The sequence below is a fragment of the Rhodamnia argentea genome, chromosome 7, assembly GCF_020921035.1.
Source record: "Rhodamnia argentea isolate NSW1041297 chromosome 7, ASM2092103v1, whole genome shotgun sequence".
In the NCBI taxonomy this organism is placed as follows: Eukaryota; Viridiplantae; Streptophyta; class Magnoliopsida; order Myrtales; family Myrtaceae; genus Rhodamnia; species Rhodamnia argentea.
In genome coordinates, this window is record NC_063156.1 from 28,494,735 (window position 1) to 28,517,686 (window position 22,952).

General features: G+C 40.7%; 4 protein-coding genes across 8 annotated transcripts; 2 read left to right on the forward strand and 2 right to left on the reverse strand.

The window, feature by feature from the left end:
- Positions 1-688: 688 nt before the first annotated feature.
- LOC115749765 lies at positions 689-3,005 on the forward strand. The gene is made up of 2 exons (XM_030686730.2): positions 689-1,469; positions 2,751-3,005. The coding sequence occupies exons 1-2, from the start codon at positions 839-841 to the stop codon at positions 2,786-2,788; spliced, it is 669 nt and encodes a 222-aa protein (XP_030542590.1). The 5' UTR covers positions 689-838; the 3' UTR covers positions 2,789-3,005.
- Positions 3,006-4,707: 1,702 nt separating this feature from the next.
- On the reverse strand, positions 4,708-5,848 carry LOC115749782 (histone H2A-like). Its single transcript, XM_030686755.2, has 2 exons — positions 5,511-5,848; positions 4,708-5,182 (listed from the first exon to the last, which is right to left on the reverse strand). The coding sequence occupies exons 1-2, from the start codon at positions 5,718-5,720 to the stop codon at positions 4,940-4,942; spliced, it is 453 nt and encodes a 150-aa protein (XP_030542615.1). The 5' UTR covers positions 5,721-5,848; the 3' UTR covers positions 4,708-4,939.
- A 3,918-nt stretch (positions 5,849-9,766) lies between these two features.
- LOC115749712 lies at positions 9,767-12,255 on the forward strand. 2 transcript variants are annotated; one of them, XM_030686647.2, is made up of 3 exons: positions 9,767-9,944; positions 10,623-10,967; positions 11,587-12,255. In XM_030686647.2, exons 1-3 carry the CDS (start codon positions 9,924-9,926, stop codon positions 12,040-12,042), a joined length of 822 nt encoding a protein of 273 aa, XP_030542507.1. In that variant the 5' UTR covers positions 9,767-9,923; the 3' UTR covers positions 12,043-12,255. The 2 variants fall into 2 exon arrangements, with proteins under 2 accessions (XP_030542507.1, XP_030542508.1); XM_030686648.2 differs by having other exon boundaries at positions 11,593-12,255.
- Positions 12,256-12,804: 549 nt separating this feature from the next.
- LOC115749768 (arginine biosynthesis bifunctional protein ArgJ, chloroplastic) lies at positions 12,805-21,987 on the reverse strand. 4 transcript variants are annotated; one of them, XM_030686735.2, is made up of 17 exons: positions 21,691-21,987; positions 21,486-21,593; positions 20,713-20,836; positions 20,544-20,617; positions 19,851-19,895; positions 19,583-19,633; positions 19,427-19,495; positions 19,195-19,253; positions 18,938-19,007; positions 17,443-17,523; positions 17,284-17,370; positions 15,932-16,054; positions 15,469-15,531; positions 14,714-14,791; positions 14,494-14,639; positions 14,042-14,073; positions 12,805-13,264 (listed from the first exon to the last, which is right to left on the reverse strand). In XM_030686735.2, exons 1-17 carry the CDS (start codon positions 21,754-21,756, stop codon positions 13,182-13,184), a joined length of 1,359 nt encoding a protein of 452 aa, XP_030542595.1. In that variant the 5' UTR covers positions 21,757-21,987; the 3' UTR covers positions 12,805-13,181. The 4 variants fall into 4 exon arrangements, with proteins under 4 accessions (XP_030542595.1, XP_030542594.1, XP_030542598.1 ...); XM_030686734.2 differs by having other exon boundaries at positions 14,003-14,073; positions 21,691-21,986; XM_030686738.2 differs by lacking the exon at positions 14,494-14,639.
- Positions 21,988-22,952: the final 965 nt, after the last annotated feature.

Here is a 22,952-nt window from a genome sequence, read left to right on the forward strand (position 1 = left end):
TTTTTGTCTCCAAAAATAGTTTTGAAGCTACTTGAAGAAGTTCAAAAAAAAAAAAATCACTTCTTTTCAAAAGTAAAAAGATCAACTTCTGATCAGAAGTTGATTTTAGAGTAGAAGTTTTGCCATGCACGCATTTAGATGCTTGTACGAAAAGTTTAGGAAAAAATGGAGACTCCTTGAAAATGGAAAAAATCTAGTTATTATCCACCTACGAATGGATTTTATCTCACTTTTTAACTTTTTAAAATTACCCTTGTATCCAATAATGAAATGAAAGAAAGTTTACAGTCTGCTCCATAAAGAAAACAAGTCAGCATGTCCCTTTTCACTTGATGGCTAACTCATGAGCAAAGCCACCTTCGTCCCTCTGCTTAGTAAAGCCTATCTTCGAGCCCCTCCAATTATCATATTTTGAATTAAGGTTAATGCCAGCTCAGTGTACGAATAATTGAAATTCTCTCTCTTTTTTTTTTGGACGATCCAATAATTGAAATCGACCTACGTGGGATTTACTTAATCTAACGATAATTCTAACCAAAAAAAAATCTAATGATCATCTAAATCATGTGAGTTAAATTTAAATTGACCGTTAGATCGTGTGAGCTCCACATCATCCGACGGTGCATGAATAGAGCTCAGGTAAACCTGATGCAGCTAAGTTTTCGCCATATTATCTCTCCCCTCAGCGCTCTCTCTATCTCCACCCAGTCCACTCCACTCTCTCTCCTCTCTCTCTCTCTCTCTTAAACCCTTTCGTTCTCTCCAAAAACCCTTGTGCTCTCTGGCACTCGACCTCGACCATCTCGAGTCTCTCTGCACACGCTCAATCCATCCAATCATGAGCTCCTTCCCCAACTCCACAGCCGGCTTCGACAGCCTCCTCCTCCAAACCCTGATGGGCCGCCTCCAAATCCGCCCTCCCTCCACCGCCGCCGCCCGCCCCCCTCCCCTCTCCCTCGAGGACCTCCTCTTCGACGCCGTTAACAACCTCTCCGATCTCGACGACGACGACGACGAGGACGGCTACGGCGCCGACGAGTCCGACCCCGGCAGGTCCCGGCTTGCTAGGGAAGAGGCCAGGCTCGAGAGGGAGATCGTCAAGGTCATCCTCTCCGGGAAGACTGACTCGCTCAAGCCCAACTCGGGCCAGGCCGTCACGATCGGCGAGCACCACATCTGCGTCGGGTTCCACGAGGAGACCGGCTCGGACTATCGCGTGTGGGAGTGGCACGGCCACATCATGCTGTTCGACGACGAGAACGGGTACTCGCCGGAGTACATCTATGGGAATTACTTCGAGAGGTTGAAGGGTAAGGGCCGTGAAGTCAAGGAGGATGAGGAGAAGGAGGAAGAGGTGAAGGAGCAGCAGGAGGAGAAGGTGAGGAATTTGGGGTTGAAAGAGTTGATTGACGGGGGTGATTCTGGTGGTGGTCGGATTCTTCACAGGAACTTGAACGGGGCTCTTCCAGGTTTTATGTGAATTCTTCTTTAATGTTTATCAATGCGTCAATCGTGTGTTGTTGTGTGTCTTTCTGTTGCAGGGTGTTTTGTGTATGTTTGTTTTGGAGATTCGGTGTGTGTGAGTTTTTGCAACTATTACATTTATTTGCTATGTTTGTCCATTTAGTTTGGTTGTGTCTTGCTTCAACATTATCCGTTGCCATAGACATGAGGCTCGTCTTCTTTGCTGGAGTATTTTTGGGATAAGATTTTGCATTTTTGAGTGAGTGGAATTTGGAAATGGATTTAGTTGTCCACCGGTAGAAGAGATGATATATGCTATAGAGAATGAAGAAACCAAGCTTCTGGACCAGTTTCTGAGAGAGATTGAGGCAATGCCATGGGGATCTCAAGTTAGGAACGAACAGGCTCTTTAAGTTTTTTTATAGGGTGTGCATCTGTTAGATTCTCTGATAGGTGGGCTTGAAGATGTAACGAAACGCTTACGACGTATTCGGGGAAGTTATTAAGTTTGCTTTTTAAAAGGAGACATCTTGGCATTGGGTGGAGTTATTGTGATCGTGTTGGCAAATAAACACTTTCCTTGATGATGATCAACATAGGTTCAATAAGATAACTAATCAAGAACTTGCTTCTCGGTGAGTTCACCACATAAACCTGAGCATATTTAGCTGTGTGGTTACTAAGATATTAGGTGATAAGTTAGAGAATGCCATGTGCACTGTTCATCTGGACAAGGGGAAGAATGGAAGTGATTAGGATAGGATACGAAAACGTGAAAATAATAGCCAAATTTTGGACAAATTCCTCGTCTCTTGCCAACCTCCATTCCACCGCCAACACCTGACTTTCACAATGCCAGCAACTATAGCACCCCCTGTCAAGTTTTACTGACATTTCTCCGCCTTTGTCGATGACAAGGTACAACTACCATGAAATTCACTGCTGTCTCTGTGACCACCTTGCTCTCCTCTACGGTCTACCTTTAGCCCCAACCCCACCGCCACTTCATTCGGCATATAACCATTTGCACGAGGACCACTGCATATGTGCACTGTTTGTCAATCATTTCTGGCTCAAATAATTTGGGCGGTCTAGGTCAAAGATTATGTCAGCTGAAAATGATGAAGAATCTCCATGTATGAGATCATCTTCCTTCTCCTATATCACTGATTGTTTTATGTAGGACTGCATTACTATAAAAGTGAGGTTAGCTTCTTCATAATCCTTGTGTATTTTCCTTCTGAGCATCTCTTTTTGTTCTTCCTTCTACCTTATCAACCTCACAGGTTTTAATAGAGCTCACCCAGACATTGCAAAGAAGTGAAAGAGACTTGGAAGGAGATATTGCTGAATGGTGTTTTTTCCCTTTTCTCCATCAGAAATGACATGTGTAAAGCCTCCATCATCTCTCAAGCTCTTCAAATTTCAGGTTTTGTGATTCTGCTGTGTCATTTCTGAGTCAATATATAGAAGGTGGACAATACAGAAGACTCGTTTAAGCCTGTGTTGTAGAATAAACATGCTACTTTTTGTCGGACGTAGTTTTGGTGCAGTTCCTTTTCCCCGCTTGACCCAGTCTTGAGCTGTTTTAGAGCCTGTTGTTTGCTTTAAGTTCGTTCCCTATTTGGCAAAAGACAAATTGCAAGGCTAGATAATGACATGGTTTCATTGGTTTTGTTAATGCTCATTCTCTAGACATGGAAATACTCATCCATATGTTTTTCTTGCATTTTGCATTATTCCAGTGGTACAAGATAAGTATTTACATTGAGAGATCCAAAACGTGCTTAGATTATATTGACTGACTTAAAGATGTCCATCATGGAGAAACAGAAGCAAATGACATTATAGCACGAGGCCTGAGTTTGTGCTAAAGGCATCTTTTGTTGTATATATTATGAGAAGAAACTAAGGTTTTTTTTTTTTGTCCGAAGAAACTCTTGAGTTTACAGTTGCTTTAAATTGCAAATAGACTCGCAGACACTGCAGTGGTCGAATTTGTTTTCTTTTACAAATCTTTCTAACAGTGGCCGCATGGTATTGGCATATGACCTATGAGAACATAGATCCTCCATCCATCTTTGCTCTTTGTTCATTTGATTCTTTGAATGGCTGTGACTGTGATCACATCTGATGAACTCGAAAATCTAGGATATCCCATAGTTTGTAAAGGCTCGGTTCGCGTTTATGGTAGTGTAGAATTGATCACAAACAGTCCAGTTGGTGTTGCTCGAGTTGCTCTTATGATCAACTTGTAGTGCAGAGAATGTGCAAACTCTGTTCAACCAAACACTTCAGCGGAGAAGTTCATCGTGCTATTGCAATCAAGCTAGTAGTAGAACTCTGCAGCAACGCAGAGCTGATAACAGATTGTGAGCTTGCTAATCCACTTCACACACCACACACCCACAAGATCTAATTCCAGATTTTGTTACCGAATGAGCTCAAAGCACATTACGATACTCTTCCTAAATGTCAGCGGTAGATTCACAGCAACAACTGCAACCCAGTTACCATACAAGTTTCCTATGTACCACTACTTTTATGCCCTGTTCATTCCTGAACTTTGTTATTAGTCGACTCGAACCTGCTGTACCCCAAGCATGACATAAGTATCTTTCAAGTACCAATATGTATATGCAGCATTCAATTTGGTGCCAATATATTTTTTGGGATCACCGAAGTGTTAAATCAGAAAAATAAAATAATCATTTTAGTGTTAACTGCAATAAACTCCTGCGACCTCACCAAAATTAGCACTTAAATTATCATTTTTCAAAAAAATCAACATTTAAGTAATTCAAAAAATCATCATTTTATTATCAAATAAAAAAAAAATGATTATTTAGTGTCAATATTGAAAAATTCCGACAATATCATCAAAATAGACACTTAAATAATTGTTTTTTTTTTAAAATTGATACTTAAGTAATTCAAAAAAATATATTAACATCAAAATAAATACTGTACACAAATATTTGACATTTGATGTGTCCTTTATCCCCCAAACATGTAACAGATGAAACATGGGGACTTAGATGTTTCCTGCTCGAGTGAAGAAGAAATCAGAACGACTAACAGCGACCCACTGCTGGGGAGACACAAACGCAACGAGAAGGAGAGAAGTCACCCACATCTCTTCTCCATCTGTCAGAAACTGATTTCTTACTGTTCTCAAGAAACGCCAAAACGGAGCAAAATGTGGGCATTTCCCGCCCAAAATTCAATTTCAATTTTCACAGAAAGGGGAAAGGAAAGGACCATCTTCTTCTTTTTTCTGCCAAAGCATGTAAAATCTGGCCATCTCATTTCATTGAAGCACAAGACTCAAAAAGTAGAAATCCCCAGTAAGAAAACCAAAAAGACCCACCACCTTCAGAGCAGTACGTACATGGAGAGACGGGAACAAGCAACCATTTAAACTATTAAGAACCAGAAGTTCTCAAAGCAAACCCTAAATACCCTAAATCGAAGCCTAAGCCGCCTTCTTTGGCGATTTGGTGGCTTTTGACGGGGACTTGGGTTCCTTGCTCGCCTTGTCCGTCTTCTTCGGCAGGAGGACCGGGTTGATGTTCGGCAGCACGCCTCCATGCGCGATCGTCACTCCGGCGAGCAGCTTCCCGAGCTCCTCGTCGTTCCTCACCGCCAACAGCACGTGCCTCGGGATGATCCTGTTCTTCTTGTTGTCCCTCGCCGCATTGCCCGCCAGCTCCAGAACCTACACATGCACGCACGGCTCTAAGTACTAACAAGTTCGAATCCCCCTGCTAAGGTGCTTCAGTACGATGGCTAAGGAAGGCAAATGAGGGAAGATTCCAAAATGGAGGTATATCGAAGATGCTTTTAGACAGTGTTGGTCTCAGCTTCACTCAGTCAAACGATCGCAGAGATTCGAGGTTGGCGGTATCATTGCGTTAACGATGTAAACGAGAGTAAGGCAAAGCAAGGAATATTCCAAACTTCCCGATCGATCGCAAAAACAAGCCCAGAGTTCGTCGAAAACCTAGAAATGTGGAAGACTAAAGCAGAGAGAGAGAGAGAGATACCTCGGCGGCGAGGTACTCGAGGACGGCGGCGAGGTAGACCGGAGCTCCGGAGCCGAGGCGCTGCGAGTAGCGGCCTTTCTTCAGGTACCTCCCGATACGGCCGACCGGGAATTGGAGGCCGGCCTTGACGGAGCGAGGGACGGACTTCTTCTTCGGGCCGCCTCCCCTCCTACCTCCTGCGCCCTTCTTCGGCTTGCCCAGGGACTCCATCGCCGAGTAGATCGAAGTTGGGAAGACGAACTGGAAATGCGAAGGATTTTCCGAGAAAACGGTGGGAAAGTTCTCAGGAAATGCGAATCGGAGCGAGAAAAATTTTGTGGGGGAGTGACAGGATCGCGGGGTGGAGTTTAAATGGAGCGAAGGGGACATTGGGAGAGAGCACCCGGATTCGTCCATCGGGGAGCACGGACCGTTCGATGGGGAGTTCCTGAACGGTTGTGGATTGATGAGGTGGCGATCCGTGTCTCACAGAATGGACCAGTCACATGAAGAGAGAGAGAGAGAGAAGGGAGGGGGGAGGGATTGTTGGAAGAAGGAAAGGCATTTGGCCAACGGAATCTGCAAACAAAAATGGGCAACAGGAAAAGATGGCGGCATACTATTCAGTGTCAAACGTGAAAAAGTTGGCAATTCGGATGTTATCTATTTATTTTGAAACTTCAAATCGGGAAACAAAACTTTTTTTTGGGAATTTTGAATGTCGTCGTTCATTCTCTGTCTCTATTAAAGATTCGATTTTCTTTTGTCGAAAAATCCGATACTTTTAATACTCGATGTGCATCATCCCAAACTAATTTTTGGGCCTTATAACATCCGTGCCACATTTATCCCCACACTTTTTGTCATGAAAAATCGCAATATCGGTTCGGTTTCTTCAGATCTGGCTTCCCCAAGACGACATGTCGTTTAGGAGGTTCGTTTCTCTTGAATCTCTATCCAGGATCCACGCCACAAGCCAATCATCCAAGCGGTTTGCGACGCGTGTTTCCATGTCAGCAATTTAACGAGGATGTCGGATGAAATCTTACAAAAGTTGGATTCGCCACGGACGTATCGGTTTAAGAATGACATGAAAATTAGTTTGGTGTCAAATATAACATGGGTTACCAATCTACGGGAGAAATAATTTTGCGGGTAAATAACATGAGTGACGTGTGTACAGTTTGGGGTTTCTCGGTGGTATTACCATTTCCCTTACATAGAAGGTATATCAATTGCGTGTCTAAAAAAAAAAAAATTAAATGTTCGGATCACATTAGAAATGTGGTATAACCAAATTTCAGATAGATGATGCAAATAGATGTAGATCATGACTTATATTCAGTAACGTGGTTGTTGATCAAACATCATGATTGTATTGTGTGCAGTGTTCGTGAATAGGGATTACCTTGCAGTCATCGTGTTTGTATGGTATTCAAAATTGATTTTGCTTTCTGATGTGTTCTGTGTTAACGTTACACCTTGTTTCAGCATTTCAAATGGACAGAAAGGCATGGAAAATGAGAAAGGGAAAGGGTTTGGTTGACGTTACATTTTTTTTTTTAAATTTTGAACCATAGAAGTAAGGAATGGACCTTAACAAAATTTTCTAATTTTTTGTTATAATGGATTAAGGACATTCACGTCATTATTTGTCAAAAAGAAATTCACGGAAACGATCCTTAAGCTTTGATTCAACGTGTAATGTCTTTCATTGACTTTTAACTTGTTCAGCATAACACTTAAAATATTGTTGAATGGTCAATGTAATCGTTCCGTTTGCTCAAATAATTAAGCGGTAAATTTTTTATAGAGAAAAAGGTCACGAAAAATCTCAAATTATGTCCACTGTGAACCTTTTATTTTTTTTTTTTTTTTTTTTTTTTTTTGCGATATCAAAATCTCAAACTGTACCCATTGTGGCATATCTACCTTAAAATTTTTCTCGTGACACGAAAAATCCCAAAACCTATACTTATGTGATGCATTTATACTTTTTCAAAGTTTCATCGTATGATTTTTGAGTCAAAAGCACATGGGCCCTAGCCAACATCATTTGCTTTCCGAAGTTCGCATAGGAAGAGTTTTAACAGTGTTTATTAGCAGAATCTTGACGTAAATTAAATGTACGAGATAGATGCAAGTTTAGAATTTTTTGTGTCATAGAAAAAGCTTAGGGTAAAAATGTCATATCAGTCCTAGATTGAAAATTTTTGTGGCTTTTGCCCGCTTTTTTATGTGTGCTGAGCGGAGAATCGGAGATGATGCCAAAAGACCGATTTGGTGAATACACTTAATTATCCTTGTCTTATTCACACTAAAAAGGATTATCGTGCGCTAGATTATTGTTTTAACCCCAAAAATTAGCAAAGTAGTTTTGATAATCATTGAAATCTCCGATGATTCGCGAATCATCCAATTCTTGATTATCTCATCTTTTTCTTGTCCGATACTCACTTGTAACTTGTTTAATAGAGATTTTAATTAGACGTTTTCATTTGATATTTAAAAAAGGTATTAGCTACCTCGCATGAAAAAAATTCAAACGTCAATTCCTAAATCATTGATGTAGATGCTGGCCAATACCGACGTGGACAATTTTATAATTTTATAACTTTTTTGAATTTTAATAATTTTTTTTTATTTTATCGATTTTTTTTTTCCTTCTTCCACTTTTGGTTGAGGCCTTGTTAGGTCCCAGTGAGGTGACCTTGCCCAAAGATGGCAAGGGTGATCCTCATTCGAGGCCGGGCGAGCCCGACCAGGTTGAGCCTTGCCGACCCGATCACCGAGACTAGTGAAGAAGAATGAAAAAAAAAAAAATACAAAGCAAAAAACTATAGAAAATTGCAAACACTGTTCACTTCGATGTCAATCGTGATAGGTAGGACGGTTGGCATACACTTCAGCGATTTTCAGTTGAAACTTGCAAGAATGAATAAATTGGCAAATTGTAAAAAAGATTTAAGACTTGAATTAGTTAGATTGAAATATTTAAGACTAAATTGACATAAGTGCAATAAGAACAAGTGCAATAAGTTTATGGCATTTTTGGTTATTTTTCCAATTCACCGAGATATCCCAAGAAAAGAAAGACCTAAATAATCACTAATCTTATCTGAGGTATAGCATAATAGCATATGCAACTAAAGATAAGTACGTAGTGGAAAACGATAAATATATAGTGGATCTAAAAGTCACTATATTGAACAACACACTCAGGCTAATCGCATCATATTCAAGCATTATGTGCGATTCTTCTCGCATCACATATGAATGTGCTTTTTTTCCCACCGATTGTGAAGAAATTTCGAGCGATAAACTTTATTTTTGTATCGCAATGAGGAACGCTTTAGGTGATATATCCTCTCAAAGATTTATTGTTATGTCCCGATATCTTTTATGAGTTTATTACCACGACAGTTATCATTTTTTCAGGAGATTTTACTTCACTTTTTTTTTTTTTTGTACGGGAATGCAGACGGACAACATTCTAGTCTCCATTCTCTTATTTGTCGGGGGCTTTAATCTTGTCTGGACTCGGATCAATCGGAGTCGCTGATCGTGCGAATCTTGTTTGAGAGATTCACGTAATCAATGGCTGTGATTGCCTTTACTTTACATGATCGGATCCAGGCAAGTTGTTCTTGTTATGGCGGGCTTGTAATGGGCCCAACATTTTGGCCCACCCAGCTTCGAGCTAATATCTGAGCAAGGGCAAGCGTGGAAAAAAGCACACGCCCTCGCGTAAACACGTGTACGCTCCAGATTCGTTTTCCACGGACCGCCATCAATCTCGCCTGCCGATCCGTTGACCCTCCTGTCCCTCTCCCAACCTCCTCCTCCTCTTCTTCTTCTTCTTCTTCTTCACGCGCTTTGCTCTATCCCCTCTCACTCTCAGCATCATCTTCTTCGTTCCTTCATCGATCCCTCGTCTTCTCTTCGAATCAGCCAGGCATGAGCGTCGCGACCTGAAGATTCACCGACTCGAATCCTCGATCCACGCAATCGCTGCATCGTTCGAGCTTTTTCCTCCTCCTCGTCCCATTCGCTGTAGACTCGTCTCGATACGCCGGCGGCCACCGTGGCGACGCGCTGAGAACACGGTGTTTCGTTCTTAGGGCTTGTGACCCGGGGGTTTCGAAGAGCATTTCACCATGCCTTCGGTGCCCTGCGATCTCCTCCTGATCCCTTCCCTGACCTACTTCCATGGTGGCTTGTGCCCGCATCGCCTGAAACACCTCGAAAAGGGTGATCGGCGTGGTAATCTTAGTTAACATTAGGCTTCCCGTAGTTACCGTCGGCGTTCTCATTTTGCGTTTAGGTTTTTCTTTGCCTATCTCTCTCCTGTTTGTTGTGCAACGTAAAAGTTTTTGGCCATTGACGGACTTGTACCGAGCTGTGCGAGTAGCTGAGGTTCTATAATCACTTTGAATGCCCTTGCCGTCTTGTAAGGTATGCCACTTTTCCGGTTGAAAGTCTTGTTCATGGCTTGTGATTTGCGATTGTTAGCATTTTTGTGTGCTTAGCTGATAAACTGCCATGAGGAGCCAAAAGGAAAATGGATATTATGGGTTAAGCTGCTACCTCTCTCGTTTTGCAAGTTTCTCTATTGGTTGAAAATTACAGTGGTTAACGTTCTATCCCTACAACCTCTATTCAATTTGAAAAGTAAATATTTCCTAGGATTCTTCGGCTTGTGAGCTTGCTTGATGTCCTAATCTTACCTATGTTCACGAACTCTCTGTCGTTGCCCTGTGAAAATCCTACAGTCGAGTTTATTTGGGATGGGTTCACCATCGTGTTGTATTCAGGAGCCCTTTCTAGTGGTAGTGCCTGAATATGTTGTTGTGGCTCATCATTTCCCTGGGTGGAACTCCCTACAATTGGCTTTACGGATAAGCATCGTCTGTGGATTTGACTTGTTATTACTTGTATATACGGGGCAAACTTTTGGTTTTAATCTCTTTCCTTGTCGTCAAATTCCCTAAGTCTATGGAGGAGAACATATATTGCTGTTTTCCTTACCAAAAAAAAAAACCATATATTGCTGTTTTGGTTTTGTGGTTATTCTTGAACACTGAATCATCAACTGTTGCTGACTCTGTTTCCTTTTGCATTTCTCTCCCCTAGAAACTCGCATCAATGGACGGATGCTCTTCGACGTTTGGGAGCAACTCGATTGTCTGTGAGAACTTGATAAGTGAACTTGGTGATACTCTGGGTAATGTTTTACATGTCGAAGACAGTGAAGCTGTAGTTGGTACTTCGAAAGCAGAGATATCACGTGGAGTTTCTGTGCTTAAGGCTAAGTATGAGAAGTGTCTCGTTAAATGTGCAACTTTTCCATTGCCTCGAGAGAAGTTATCTCCACATTTGTTGTCTGATGAATCGGCTGATGAGCCCGAATCCGCTTTGCGAGAACTATTCTCAGAGGAGCACATTAATAATGTCTACTCACGTTCAATTTCTTTTCCTGTAAGTTCCTTCCCAGTTATGGATGTAGGGCTTGCTCTACTTTCTATTTGATAAGATCCTGCTTCCCTTACAGGGCTCTTAATTTTACTTGCTAATTTCTGTCTAGTTTCTCTTTTTTCATCCTCCAGCTTTTCTTTTTTGCGAGTTTCTTTGGTTCTTACGCGATTAATGTTTTCATTTCGGAAATTGTTTATTTTTCAACATGTTGGTTTTGTTTCCTTCGGTTGTCTCACTTTTTTATGTGGTCTTAGGTACTATTGAGTAGCCACTGGATATAGCGTTTGTAGTGTTATCCTCTTGAACTAAAAAGGTAGGCTTCCTGCACAAAGTGGAAGGAGCCGGGTGTGTGCATTTATGTCCTTAACATTTCTGTAAGTTATTTATGTCTATGAATGATCCAGTGTGTGTTTGTGATGGCAGCTTGTTCTAAGGACAAGGGAGAAGTGCTTTCATGTACTTGGTTCCATCCTTCTAATGGTTTATACTAGAAGTATCATTTAAGCATTTAGCTAGCCACTGTTGGAGTCGATGACAATGCGCGCTTCTTGTGACTTTCCTTTTCATGGTTTGTCATTTGCTATTTGTTTGTGTGTTTATCCGTTGTTGACACTTTTATCTGTTGCAGACGTCTTCGGAGCTTGTATCTGCCATGAAAGGCACTCGTGAGAAACTGGGTGCTTCTCCTGGGAAGCTTACAGTGAGATGGGCTCCTGACGTCTATGATCCGCCACCAACATCAGTTTCTCACTTTCTCAGTAGGGGCACAAAGCAACAGAAGGTGCCCAAGAAGGATAAGAGAAATGGAAAGAGGGGCCAGAAAGGGAAAGACTTCTCACGAGGAACATCTGGCAAGGACTCGTCCAAGAGGGACAAGAAAAAGAAGCATTCTCGCCGACCATCTGGAAGTTCTGATAGGTGTTTTAACAAGCTGGATGATAATAATTGCCGTCTTGGCATTCCAGATGACATGCGCCAATTTGATATTGGAAATCCTGTCCCAGACTCCTCCTGTGGGAGCAGCTTCTTCAAGCACTCCCTGACTCAGGTGCACTACTCTGCCGCAGAGGCACTGTGAGATGATCCCCAGTTGATGACCTGAACTCTTTGGCAGGTCATGTATATAAATAATTCTAACAAGTGGTTTTGTTTGGCGGCTATCGTAAGACCTACCGAGTTACACATGTTTGGACAGCTCGTATTTGGTGTTTTGAGACACCTAGTGTGAATGTTTTGTCAATCCACGGTATTAGCTGTGGTCTATGTTTGGCTATTTAGTGAGCGTTGCATATTTCCATATGTCCGATGGAGCCCTGCATTCGGATCTCTGTATTCCGTTCTTTTGCGGAAACTGAAAGTCAGTGTTTTCTAATAAATTCGTTAAGGACATGGGTGTTGGCAAATGAGAATTTGTGACCAACTAAAAAGAGAAGGAACAATAAATTCGTCACTTACTGAATCTCGTGCCGAGTTCCTTCGGTCGTCAATTGCCTCAACAAGTGGGTAGGCACGGTACCGATCTTGTGTTTTCTCTATTCTAATTGTGGTTAGTTTCTTCGTTCTAATTTTCCTATTTAGCCAGATTGTATTTGTAGAGTAACTGATGACGGGTGAAAAGTGATTATTAATTAAAAAAGATGTATATGTCGACCGATTGTGTTGTCGAGGCTTTGTTTATAAGCAGGCTGTGTGAAGAACCTAACCCCTTTGATTCTGCCAACTTTCTGGCAATCGGATTTGCTTGGTACTGAGACGCCTCAACTCTCTGAGGGTCGTGGTCTTCCAGTGTCGTGAACAAAGGAGGGCAATCATGTCGGAAACCTGTAATAATTTGATCCCATTTCAAATAGCTCTGGAAAGTGCAAAATTTTGTGGAAAATTCTTCTTGCCGAGCTAATTCAAATAAGCTTACAAAATGGAATACCTCTTGCCTGCTTGATCACCTTCAAGAAAAGGAACCCAGACTACACAAAGCAGTAGAACAAACGGAGAGCGTGATTTGCTAGCCAATCTGCGCATGAATTACTATCCTAAAGCAGGGTTTATGACCACTTTCTGAAAGTGATCCAACTCCATTTGCGTCAAAAGAAAAAGCTGAATGATAAGCCCGCAATCGTCAAATCTCATTCACCAAATCAACTTTGTAAAACCGAGCTATAGGTGCACTAAATAGTTATGGCACTAGCAGACCAACAGGGTGACCAATGGATGTCGGCTTTAAGTTGTGTATTCGGCGTTTATTTTCACATAATCGTAGCTCAAGTCGCAGCCCCATGCCTTCCCACTGCCTCGCCCATCACCTGTGTGAAAAGAATGTGAAGCCGAACAGCAGTTGCATATGAGATGAAGGTCAGAGTAACCGAAGCCAAAACAGAATCGACATTATTGGGTTTATATCTTCAACTTTGGCATGGACAGGAGGATGTTGACATCTCACTTATGCAAGGACTAGAACTGTTAAAAGTGAACAGGGAAACTGAAGATCGGGCAAGACAGCACATCAATACACGGAAGTCCATCATCTAAAGAAATGTCTACATGCGAAATGCATGAAAACTTTTATCACGTGGGACCTTACCACGCTTGCTATATTTTACCACGAAGGGGAACAAGCTGACTATTTTCCACCTAATAATACCACCAGTGAGTACACACAGGAAACAACTTAAAAGCCACATCAGTTAACATGAGAAAGTAACCTACAGGAAGACGTGAGCTTTCTAAGCCTTCTAACAGATTTTAGTGGGTCTTACTAACTTTTATCATTTGGGAATATCTATGCTCATCCAATGAATCAGAAAAGACCAGTTTTTTGTGACTCTCCAACTACATCCACACCCACAACCACAGACATGAAACGAGGAAAACAGATGCTTGCCACAATTTCTCGGTATGCTACAGCGCTATCCCCTCAAACTATGAAGTACCTTGATGACGAGTGATGTTTGCTATCTTTACAGAACATACAAAATTAGCTACAGAGTCAACATGATAAGAGCAAGCAACTTGCAAACGAAAAGGTAAGTACAAGATCTTACCAACGGAGATTCGAATTCCAACTGAACCATGGACCTCACCAGCCTTCCTGAGATAGTTGCTGGCCACATCCCTGTATCCAGTTCATTTAGCACAAAGACGAATGAGAGAGATTTCACATGTTAAAATTGGTGAAAATGACTTCTTTCAAGCATGTTCAGTTCTTGGGCCAAACAACCAAGAAATACTCAGCAAACGCACTCTTTAACACAAAAAAGCTTCATTTCTGCCTAGATGAATGGTGATGGGATTAAAAATATGGTCGAGCAAAAAGCAATTTAGTTAGATTTTGACAAGAAATACATCCTTTCTGTCTTTGAACCTGGCGATTGGTTACCTTCTTTAAAGAATGAAAAAGAGAAAAATAGTTGTGCAACTCCGAAGGAACCACTCATACCGCTTATCCTGTATTTAACTACAACGTTCAACATCACAGCTAAGCTCTTAAGATAAACCCTAGATCCAACCACAGAATATATGCTCTCCCTAATACCTGTTGAATGATTGTGGCTGTCCACCATCCATTAAAAGAATGTCACCAAGTTCTATACGGAGCCTGTTTAGCTGAAAAGGAATTCCAGCATAACCAGCAGCACAAGCAATGCGTCCCCAGTTTGGATCTCTTCCATATACAGCAGCCTAATTTCACAAACTTCTCTGTCAGTTAGCCTGACAACCCACCTAGAGCTGAATGCTCAAGTTCATTATCATACCTTAACAAGAGACGAAGATGCAACTGCCCGTGCAATTTTTGCTGCTTCAGCCTCACTGTTGGCTCCAGTCACATTGACCTGCATCAGTTTTAAAAGGTTAAAACTGTCTATCAACCTATATCCTTCATACTTTATGTAAACTGCATCAATCTCGTCTGGTCACCAAAAGATCAGACAGCATTAATTATTGGGTTGCCATTTAACAAATAAAAAAGTCTCTAAAGGACTAAATAAATGAAGATCAGCCATCAGACCACGATTTCGAGAAACAAAGAGCACATGCAGATTTATCAAGAACTAATATGTTTAAGCTTCATCAAGGATTGGGCATGACATATTAATAACACGATAATCCTTACTTTTGCCCTTTTTTTTCTTTGAATACAGAATAATTCCTTAATCAGTAGGGGACTATCCGAGAGCATCTCAGCCACTGTAGCCTATGGTGTAGTTTAAGACCATCTCCAATCACAAAACATGAAAATAATGCCCCGATTTCTGCCCTGCCACCCTAAAACCATATAATTTGTAACTGTATAAAAAAAGACGCTGTTACAAGACATGGACAAACTACGGATTTGCCAGTGTATCTACCTGGCATCTCAGTGTTTATACTGCAGAAATGTAACCTGGTATATCACACTCAATACATTGTGGGTCTGATTCGCAACGATGCCTTCTAATTATCATTGATTTTTTGATTGCAAGATTAAAATAAATTTTAGAGTGCTACTTGGGAAATATAACATGCGAACCTCAATTAAGCATGTCGCTCCTTCTCCATCCCATGCTATTGATTTAGCAAGACCTTGCATCACCTGAAAATAATGTGTAAATCATCAGAAGCAAATTCACAATAAAAAAAGTAACGAATATAGACTATCATGAGCATCTACAGAATGCAGATTGCATCATACAAAACATCTATTCATTATGCTTGCTGTGTTTGCTTTTAAGTCTTTTGTAATGCCATATTTTACCAATACATGTGGCATTCAGATCCAGTATTTCATCAATCTGTACATCTATCCCCATGCTTCACGGAATTTTACAAACTAAAGTACAGTTCGAACAAGCATTCACCTATATAGACTATGCAGTTTGAGGCTCTGAGCAAATGAAAGGAGATGATGCATATTAAATAGCGTGCTAGTAATAGTCAAAATCCTCGTGATGTGCACTAAAAATAAACCAAAGGAAAAGTTGCCCCAAGCTTACCCCATCAAGGCATGCTTGAAGTTGCATTGCCTCGTCACTGTGCAAAGAAGATATCCTGTTTGATCCAGATAAGCCACTAGCCAAAGCAATGACAGTATCGTTGGTACTGGTATCTCCATCTACCTGCAGGAAATCAACTGCAGGTGCTTTAATTGTTAATAAGCTCATAAACTTCATTGTACAATGATGGATATCTTTAACTAACTTGAAATAGTGGATGGCATATAAAGGCAAATATTAGCTGTTAACGAGACAATAAATGAAATAACAGAATCATGTGAGTATATCTATGAAGATATATAAACAAAGATGGAGTTGTTTTACTATAGCAAACACACCGATAGAACATCATGATGCACCATACTCGACATAGTACCAAAAATCATGCTTGACATAGTACCAAAATCATGTTTAAATTGAAAAAGCATAGATGACATTGGGATGGATGAAATGGGAGAAAACTAAGACAGATAACGGACGTCAGTTACAAAGACACTAATAACAGATCAGGGAGACTAAAAAAGTCAAAACACAAAGATAACAAAGTCAGCACTAATTTCATCTTACAGACCTCCTTAATATTCAAAAGGGAGGCTAGTATGTGATGTCAACCCCACAAAAATAGTGCAGGTTCTCCGACACTTTAATCTTCCCATAGTTTGGGCAATTTGTGGTGAAGGCTCCTATATGTGCCTTCTCCTGTACATGGTAGGTACTCCTCAATGGAAGCAACTTAATCAATTCTCAAAAAGCAATTTCTGTCTAACCGAATCAAGGTTTGCATGTGTTGCTGTAAGACAAGCTTATGCCAATAGAATGAATGGTAGCCTCCTACAACATAGCCAAAGTTCTAGTCTCTCAAACTTGTTCAATGAGAACAGCCGAACGTTAATATAGCTCATTTTTTTCTGTGACACTTTGTCTTTGGCTTTGGCTTTTCAATAGTGTTTTTCGCTACAAGTGCTTACTGGCCATGATTTTGTCTTGGCTAGCAATTGCCGAAGAGCTTGCAGTTTCACCACAGAAAGGTTTTAAAAAACAGAATGCTGCACTTGATACCCATATCGGCCAAAATAAAAATAAAAAATGATTACAACTGACGGAAGTGCAGATGAGCAATGGTAAAATGGAATGAAAACTCTCTCCTGTTTTAGCCCTATATGGAGATGAGCTGTCAACCAAGCATTAGTTTTGGGATAAAAATACTAACAAAAGATGATTAGCTAACTCAGATCTAAGTTACAAATTGAGCAGCCAAGCAGGAAGAGGAAACCCGAAATAGATTATCAGGAGCATCTGTAAATGTCCTACAATTTCAATGGAATTTTTAGAAGAATGAAATCAATACATACAGTAATTTGGTTGAAACTCCGGTCAACAGCAATCCGTACCATCGTTCTCCAAACATCACTTGTGACAAGAGCATCAGTTGTTACAACCTAACGAAACACAGCTATCAATCAGTTGATGAGTAACTAAATGTATACTGAAATAAGCATAAAAATACTTACACCAAGCATGGTAGCCATATTTGGGTGGATCATGCCAGAACCTTTTGCCATTCCACCAACTCTAACATTTGTCCCACCAACCTGTAAATTCCATAGAAGGAATAAGGCTGCGGATGATCAACATTGTAGTACTATTAATTTCAGCACCTTGACAATTTCAACCCTCAAGGTGAATGGGAATCAGGCTGCATCTTTGTCCCCAAAGATCTTTGACTCAAGGTTGCTCAAAGCAAACTGAGCAAATACTGTTTGGTTAGTGACTTTTGGTGTAGTTATTTGCAAAATAGCTTTGAAGTTAAAAACAAAGGAACTTCATGGATGTCCTCTGATACTTCGTCAAAATCCCAAAGCTCTGGACATCCTCTGATTTCCTCCATTAAAATCCTCCTTCGATCTTAGATATTACATAAATTGCTCATCCTCTCTCCACCTCCCGCGACAAATGCTCATCGCCAACCTCTCTTTCTCCTCCTTCCACTCTCTCTCCTCACTCCCCTGTTCGCACTCCACTCCTTTTCCTCCACCATATCTATCACCCGCTATTTTGGCCGCAAACTATGATGACATGCTCAGGAAGTTCAGAATCTTTGTCTACGATGCCCACAGGACCTTCAAGTTCAAATCCAAAGCCGAATTGCTCCTTCTCGCTTCCCTCCATGGAAGGCCCTTCTTTACCGAGAACCCTAGCAAGGCTCACCTCTTATTTGTTCACTTCGACGGCAAACTCTCCGAGCGCTCCTAGCTCGCTTCATCCGGGACCTCTGCGTGGACCTCCTCTACTGGAACCACACTCTCAGGGCCGACCACTTCTACGCCTCCAGAGCCACGAATCTCCAGATCTTGCCTAACAGTTGCAAGCGAGGGCAACGCAGGATAGTATGAACTAGGCGCAGAGACCCTTGGAGGTGACCCAAAAATTCAATAGTCGGAAAAGATGAACAGTGGCTGAATGATGGCAAGGCCGGAATTTGAAAAAAAATAGCAAGGGCAAATTGGAAGAAAAAAAGTTCATTAACCTTGGAAGTTGCCTTCTGAAAAAGCTAAAGTTCCAAGGCAGGTTTTGCCAAAGTTGGCATTTCCCCAAAGTGGTCCAAAAATATTTTCCAAATGCCCCTTCCCCAAGGGACTTTAGAGCCCAAAGTCCCTAAAGCTGAACCAAACGCACGCTCATTTATTTTATTTTTTATAATAGTTCCTGAATAGGAAAATTGAAACACGATAGATTTTGACCCCAGGTTTATGTTATGCAATGTGCAAACAAGTAGTCACACAAGATATATGCACACAAAGTGCAATAAAAATTTTTGTTGTGATCACAAACTCCTGTTAAAATTGGGCCCCCTTTGATATCAGGTAGTCATAACAGTAAAATCTGACAAATGCTATCACATAGTCAGAACAGGTATATCACAGATGTTAGACGTGTCAGTTGATACATACGATGACAGAGAGAAGTGAAAAGGGCAAATGATAAGTACAGAGGCTTCAAGCTTACCTTAACCTCAACAGCAACACTCTTACTCACAAGGTCAGTTGTTGTTATTGCAACTGCTGCAGAGTCTGCACTGCACAGCCCGGCACAAAACCTTAACTTTTGATACACGTACAACGGGTAACAAAAGGACAGTTCGATTCTCAAAAAAATGAATGCAGAAAAAAAGAAATAAGAAATACTATGAAGTTAAGAAAAACAATCACGTCGGTAAGTTTATGCTAGAAGGTTGTACATAAAACGAGAAAGTAAATAAATACCCTTCAGTAGTTGGTGATAGTGAATTGACTAATTCTGGAAGCGAATTGAGAAGAGCATCCTGCATATGACAGTGGTATGATAAACTCTCAGTTTAAATCATAGGGGCCGCAAAGCAATGTCTTCTACCAAAAGTGTCCCACAAAACTTCAAAGTATTTACAGGTCACATGAACATGCTGAGTTGTGCATGGAAGAAAGAATTTAAAAATACAAGAACCAATGCCGCACATACCTTCTTAATTCTTTGACCTATTACACCAGTGGATTCAACCAAAATCTCCTCAGGCCTTACTTGAAGCCGCTGCAATTATGAATTTGTAATTTCAAACTGAGAAAATTATGACAAATACACTGCCTCTCAAAATAGAAAGGTAAAGGTGTCACATACTTCAGCCAGATATTTTACACAGTCTATCACGTCCTGGTAACCAGCATCTCCCTGGAAAAAAACAATTATATTCAGCCAGTCAAACCCCTAGCTATTGAGGAGTTGGGCCTAAATCAAGGGAAATTATTTCAGATGCCACTCTATGAACTTGATTTTCTCTTTGCAGCGAATAAACTTCACTTAATGAAACATTTTCCTTAGCACTCCCGAGCAGAGCAGGGACATGGGTAGATGCAATTGTTGTGAACTACACAAAGAGTCAGCTTACAGTTGCTGCATTGGCTTGACCAGCATTTATCAACACCGCACGTGCCTGAAAAATTTGCATATCTAGTAAATCAGAGGGTCTTTGAGGAGCCAAATCAAGGTTTAATCTATAGATTATAATAAAGATGTCCATCGAAACAGTGATACATTAAATGTAACAAAAAAAAAAAAAATTGGCTAGGACTTCTCTGGGAAAGTACAGATAGGGAAAACAACAACAAGGCCTACGCCCCAAATGGGATTGGTTACATGGCTCCTTTGAGGCTGTTGCGCTTTATCTTGTGTTAAGATGAACATTAAAAATCATTTGTAAGTCTTCTTTGATGTCTTTTTGGATTCTTATAAGTATTTTAAACATTGCATTGCATGTCATGAGACATCTTTTACTAAATAAAGACTGTCAGTAGAACAACTACTTCACCATGTAAACAAGAGATAGCCTTCTGGCCCCTCCCACCTCCATATTATTCTGTTTTCTCCCATTTCAAGGATTCACGCATGAGTGCAAGAACATGCACAATCAAATGAAAAGTGAACAAATCTACACGAAACACCCCCTCGAAAAGATACGGCAAACCGATCTATGTGACATAATCCAGCCATCAGACAAAAAGTACAACTATTCACTGTGCTTCTATATCTGATTACAAAGAAAAACAGAATACTATTGAGAACAACATAATGCTTTACTCACAGTTCTTGATGATTCTAATACATTTCTGCAGTACACAACGGGTGCTGCTGCAACTATGTTTGTAGTGAACGACCCTACCATGAATTGGGGTTAAATAATCAGCAAAATTCTCATAAACTCAGTGCCCTAAGAGCACATGAATCTAGAAACATACCAATTCAAGACAAACCTGCTGAAATGGCATCCACATCACAAACAACAAGTGCTAGATCTGGTTTTTCTCCTTTGGCACGTAAACCACCAAATATGCCAGCAGCTCCGAATCCCTCTGCAGCAGTAACTCCTCCAGGGATCTACAGTGTCACAGTACTTGGTTTGATCAGAGAAATGTTGCCACAGATAATTAAAACAAGTGTAGAAGGAGATTATGAGAACTCTTACACAAAGCGTTTTAAGCAGTTCACGAATTACAGAATAACAATTCCTCCCTTCCCTCCCCTCCCCCCTCCCCCAAACCACACCAACACACACAAAAAAAAAAAAAAAAATTATGTGCTCTTGCCACCCTGTTAAACAATGTAGCTTTTCAAGCCTTGCAATTCCAGAACTCATCAACAACCCGACACGTGAGTGCACGTACAGACATTACAACATCAGTAGAGTTACTATTGGATTTTGTTTCCAATATCACGAGTTACCATATTAATGTCACACCTCAATGAAAGAAAAAAAAAAAATCTAAAATTGTTCAATAGACTCAGCCTCAAAGATATCGCAAACCCCATTTGCTCGTTTGCATAATTATCACCAAAATACAGGACCTTCAACCATAAAGAAACACGGAAAGAAAAAAAACAAACTTAACTAGAACCAAACCATTTTCAAAACACAAGCCCTCCCCATTCCTGGCACAGCTATTCCCATTTCAAGAATGTCGATCCTTGAACATAAAATATATAGACAGGCACGTGAACCTCAATTTATGAATGGATGCGTCCTCACCTGCTTCCATGGTCCATCCGGGAGAAAAATTGGAGCTGGAGGAATGTAGCTTGATGCCTCTTTTATTTTCGGGGAACTGCAATGTACTCTAAATTTCCTCCAAAAAACCTGTAATTCGACCAAAATCACCCCTTTCTCATACTATTCATTTTGAGCGGCGCAGAAATTGGATTTTTTCACGAAGAGCTAGAAAGAAAGGAGATACCTTCGGGCCAGTGAGACCATGGAGCTTAACTGAAGCGTGTTGAGGAGGAGGGGGAGATAGATACATCCTTTTCTTATGCGCACTGCAAAGGTTTTCCTAGGGCTTTTGAGGTTTAGTAGGGCACGCGACGGCGAAGCGATGCACTAATTGGCAAGCCTTTCTTCCCTCTGACCGTCGTTTTCCGGAGTCAAAACTGTTCACTGCTCGGACCAAACAAAAAGCGGAGGTCAACTGCTGTTCATTGAGTCGTTTTCCGACAAGTGACCCACGATGCTGATTCAGTGTCAGGGTTTTGCTTGGTGGATGATGTAAATGGCATGCGAAACCGAAGGGTTGCTTGGAAATGAAAATTTACGGAGAAATTGAAATGAAATGCATAAACAACCATTATTGTTATTAGTCGTGTGAGATATCGTTCTAGGGATTACAACGCCGGCTTTCATATCCTCCTAACAATAGTTGTTACAGACCATTATGGATTTTGAATTCATACCCAATCTTATCTGAAGTTATAGATCCATAATTATAACCTCTAGACACAATCAACTTACAAGAAGTTAATAATCTCGAGAATATGACTAACCATTCAGTAATTATACGTCCCGTCTCGATTCATTGTATTGTGTTTGACTGATGTACCGACAGGCATATGCTCAATTCATGAAAAATTTTGTCTCGAAGCTTAACTTAGCTGTCACTGACTTTGACAATCAATTTCTTTCGAATTCACTCTCATCGAAAACGCTTGCACAGTGTATTGCCGATTTCCTTTACTGTCAACCAAGCTTGTGGTGTGCCCAATGTCTTGTTTACTGATGACTTGTATTTTGACCAAAACTTTGTTCTTGTCGACAAAAGCTCACTACTTGTGACAGCCCAAAAGGCAGTGATTTTTTTTTTCTTTCATAATCGTAGGTATGGAAATATGAGGAGATAATTTGATATGTGTAGTAAAGTTAAAAAAAAAATGTATTTATTTCTCCATTTTTTAATGTATATTTTAGATTTTGACGGAACAGTAAAATGTTGACCTTTTAAACCAAAGCAAAAGCAACATGCACAAGAAAATGACAGGGTTACGAACTAACCGGAAAGAAGAGCAAATCGTCGGGAATACATATAGTTATTCGATTCGTTTCATGTGAATTAAGCCTCTCAAAAGAAGTAAATGGTGGGTACGAATGTTTACCTATAGATCACTCAACATACTCTTTTCTTTTAGACGCGTTCTTCGGAAAGTCGCGCAAGACGTGCGGCCACAC

What these genes read in the sequence shown, in the direction of transcription:
- LOC115749765 (XM_030686730.2), top strand. Translation starts at nt 839, where the DNA reads ATGAGCTCCTTCCCCAACTCCACAGCCGGCTTCGACAGCCTCCTCCTC. An exon ending in CTTGAACGGGGCTCTTCCAG is followed by an intron (nt 1,470 to 2,750) that starts GTTTTATGTGAA and finishes TCAACCTCACAG; the next exon opens with GTTTTAATAGAGCTCACCCA.
- LOC115749782 (XM_030686755.2), bottom strand. Translation starts at nt 5,720, where the DNA reads ATGGAGTCCCTGGGCAAGCCGAAGAAGGGCGCAGGAGGTAGGAGGGGA. An exon ending in TCGAGTACCTCGCCGCCGAG is followed by an intron (nt 5,183 to 5,510) that starts GTATCTCTCTCT and finishes GTGCATGTGTAG; the next exon opens with GTTCTGGAGCTGGCGGGCAA.
- LOC115749712 (XM_030686647.2), top strand. Translation starts at nt 9,924, where the DNA reads ATGCCCTTGCCGTCTTGTAAG. An exon ending in TGCCCTTGCCGTCTTGTAAG is followed by an intron (nt 9,945 to 10,622) that starts GTATGCCACTTT and finishes TCTCTCCCCTAG; the next exon opens with AAACTCGCATCAATGGACGG. An exon ending in CACGTTCAATTTCTTTTCCT is followed by an intron (nt 10,968 to 11,586) that starts GTAAGTTCCTTC and finishes CACTTTTATCTG; the next exon opens with TTGCAGACGTCTTCGGAGCT.
- LOC115749768 (XM_030686734.2), bottom strand. Translation starts at nt 21,756, where the DNA reads ATGTATCTATCTCCCCCTCCTCCTCAACACGCTTCAGTTAAGCTCCAT. An exon ending in ATGGTCTCACTGGCCCGAAG is followed by an intron (nt 21,594 to 21,690) that starts GTATCTCCTTTC and finishes GTCGAATTACAG; the next exon opens with GTTTTTTGGAGGAAATTTAG. An exon ending in TGTGGATGCCATTTCAGCAG is followed by an intron (nt 20,618 to 20,712) that starts GTTTGTCTTGAA and finishes AATTCATGGTAG; the next exon opens with GGTCGTTCACTACAAACATA.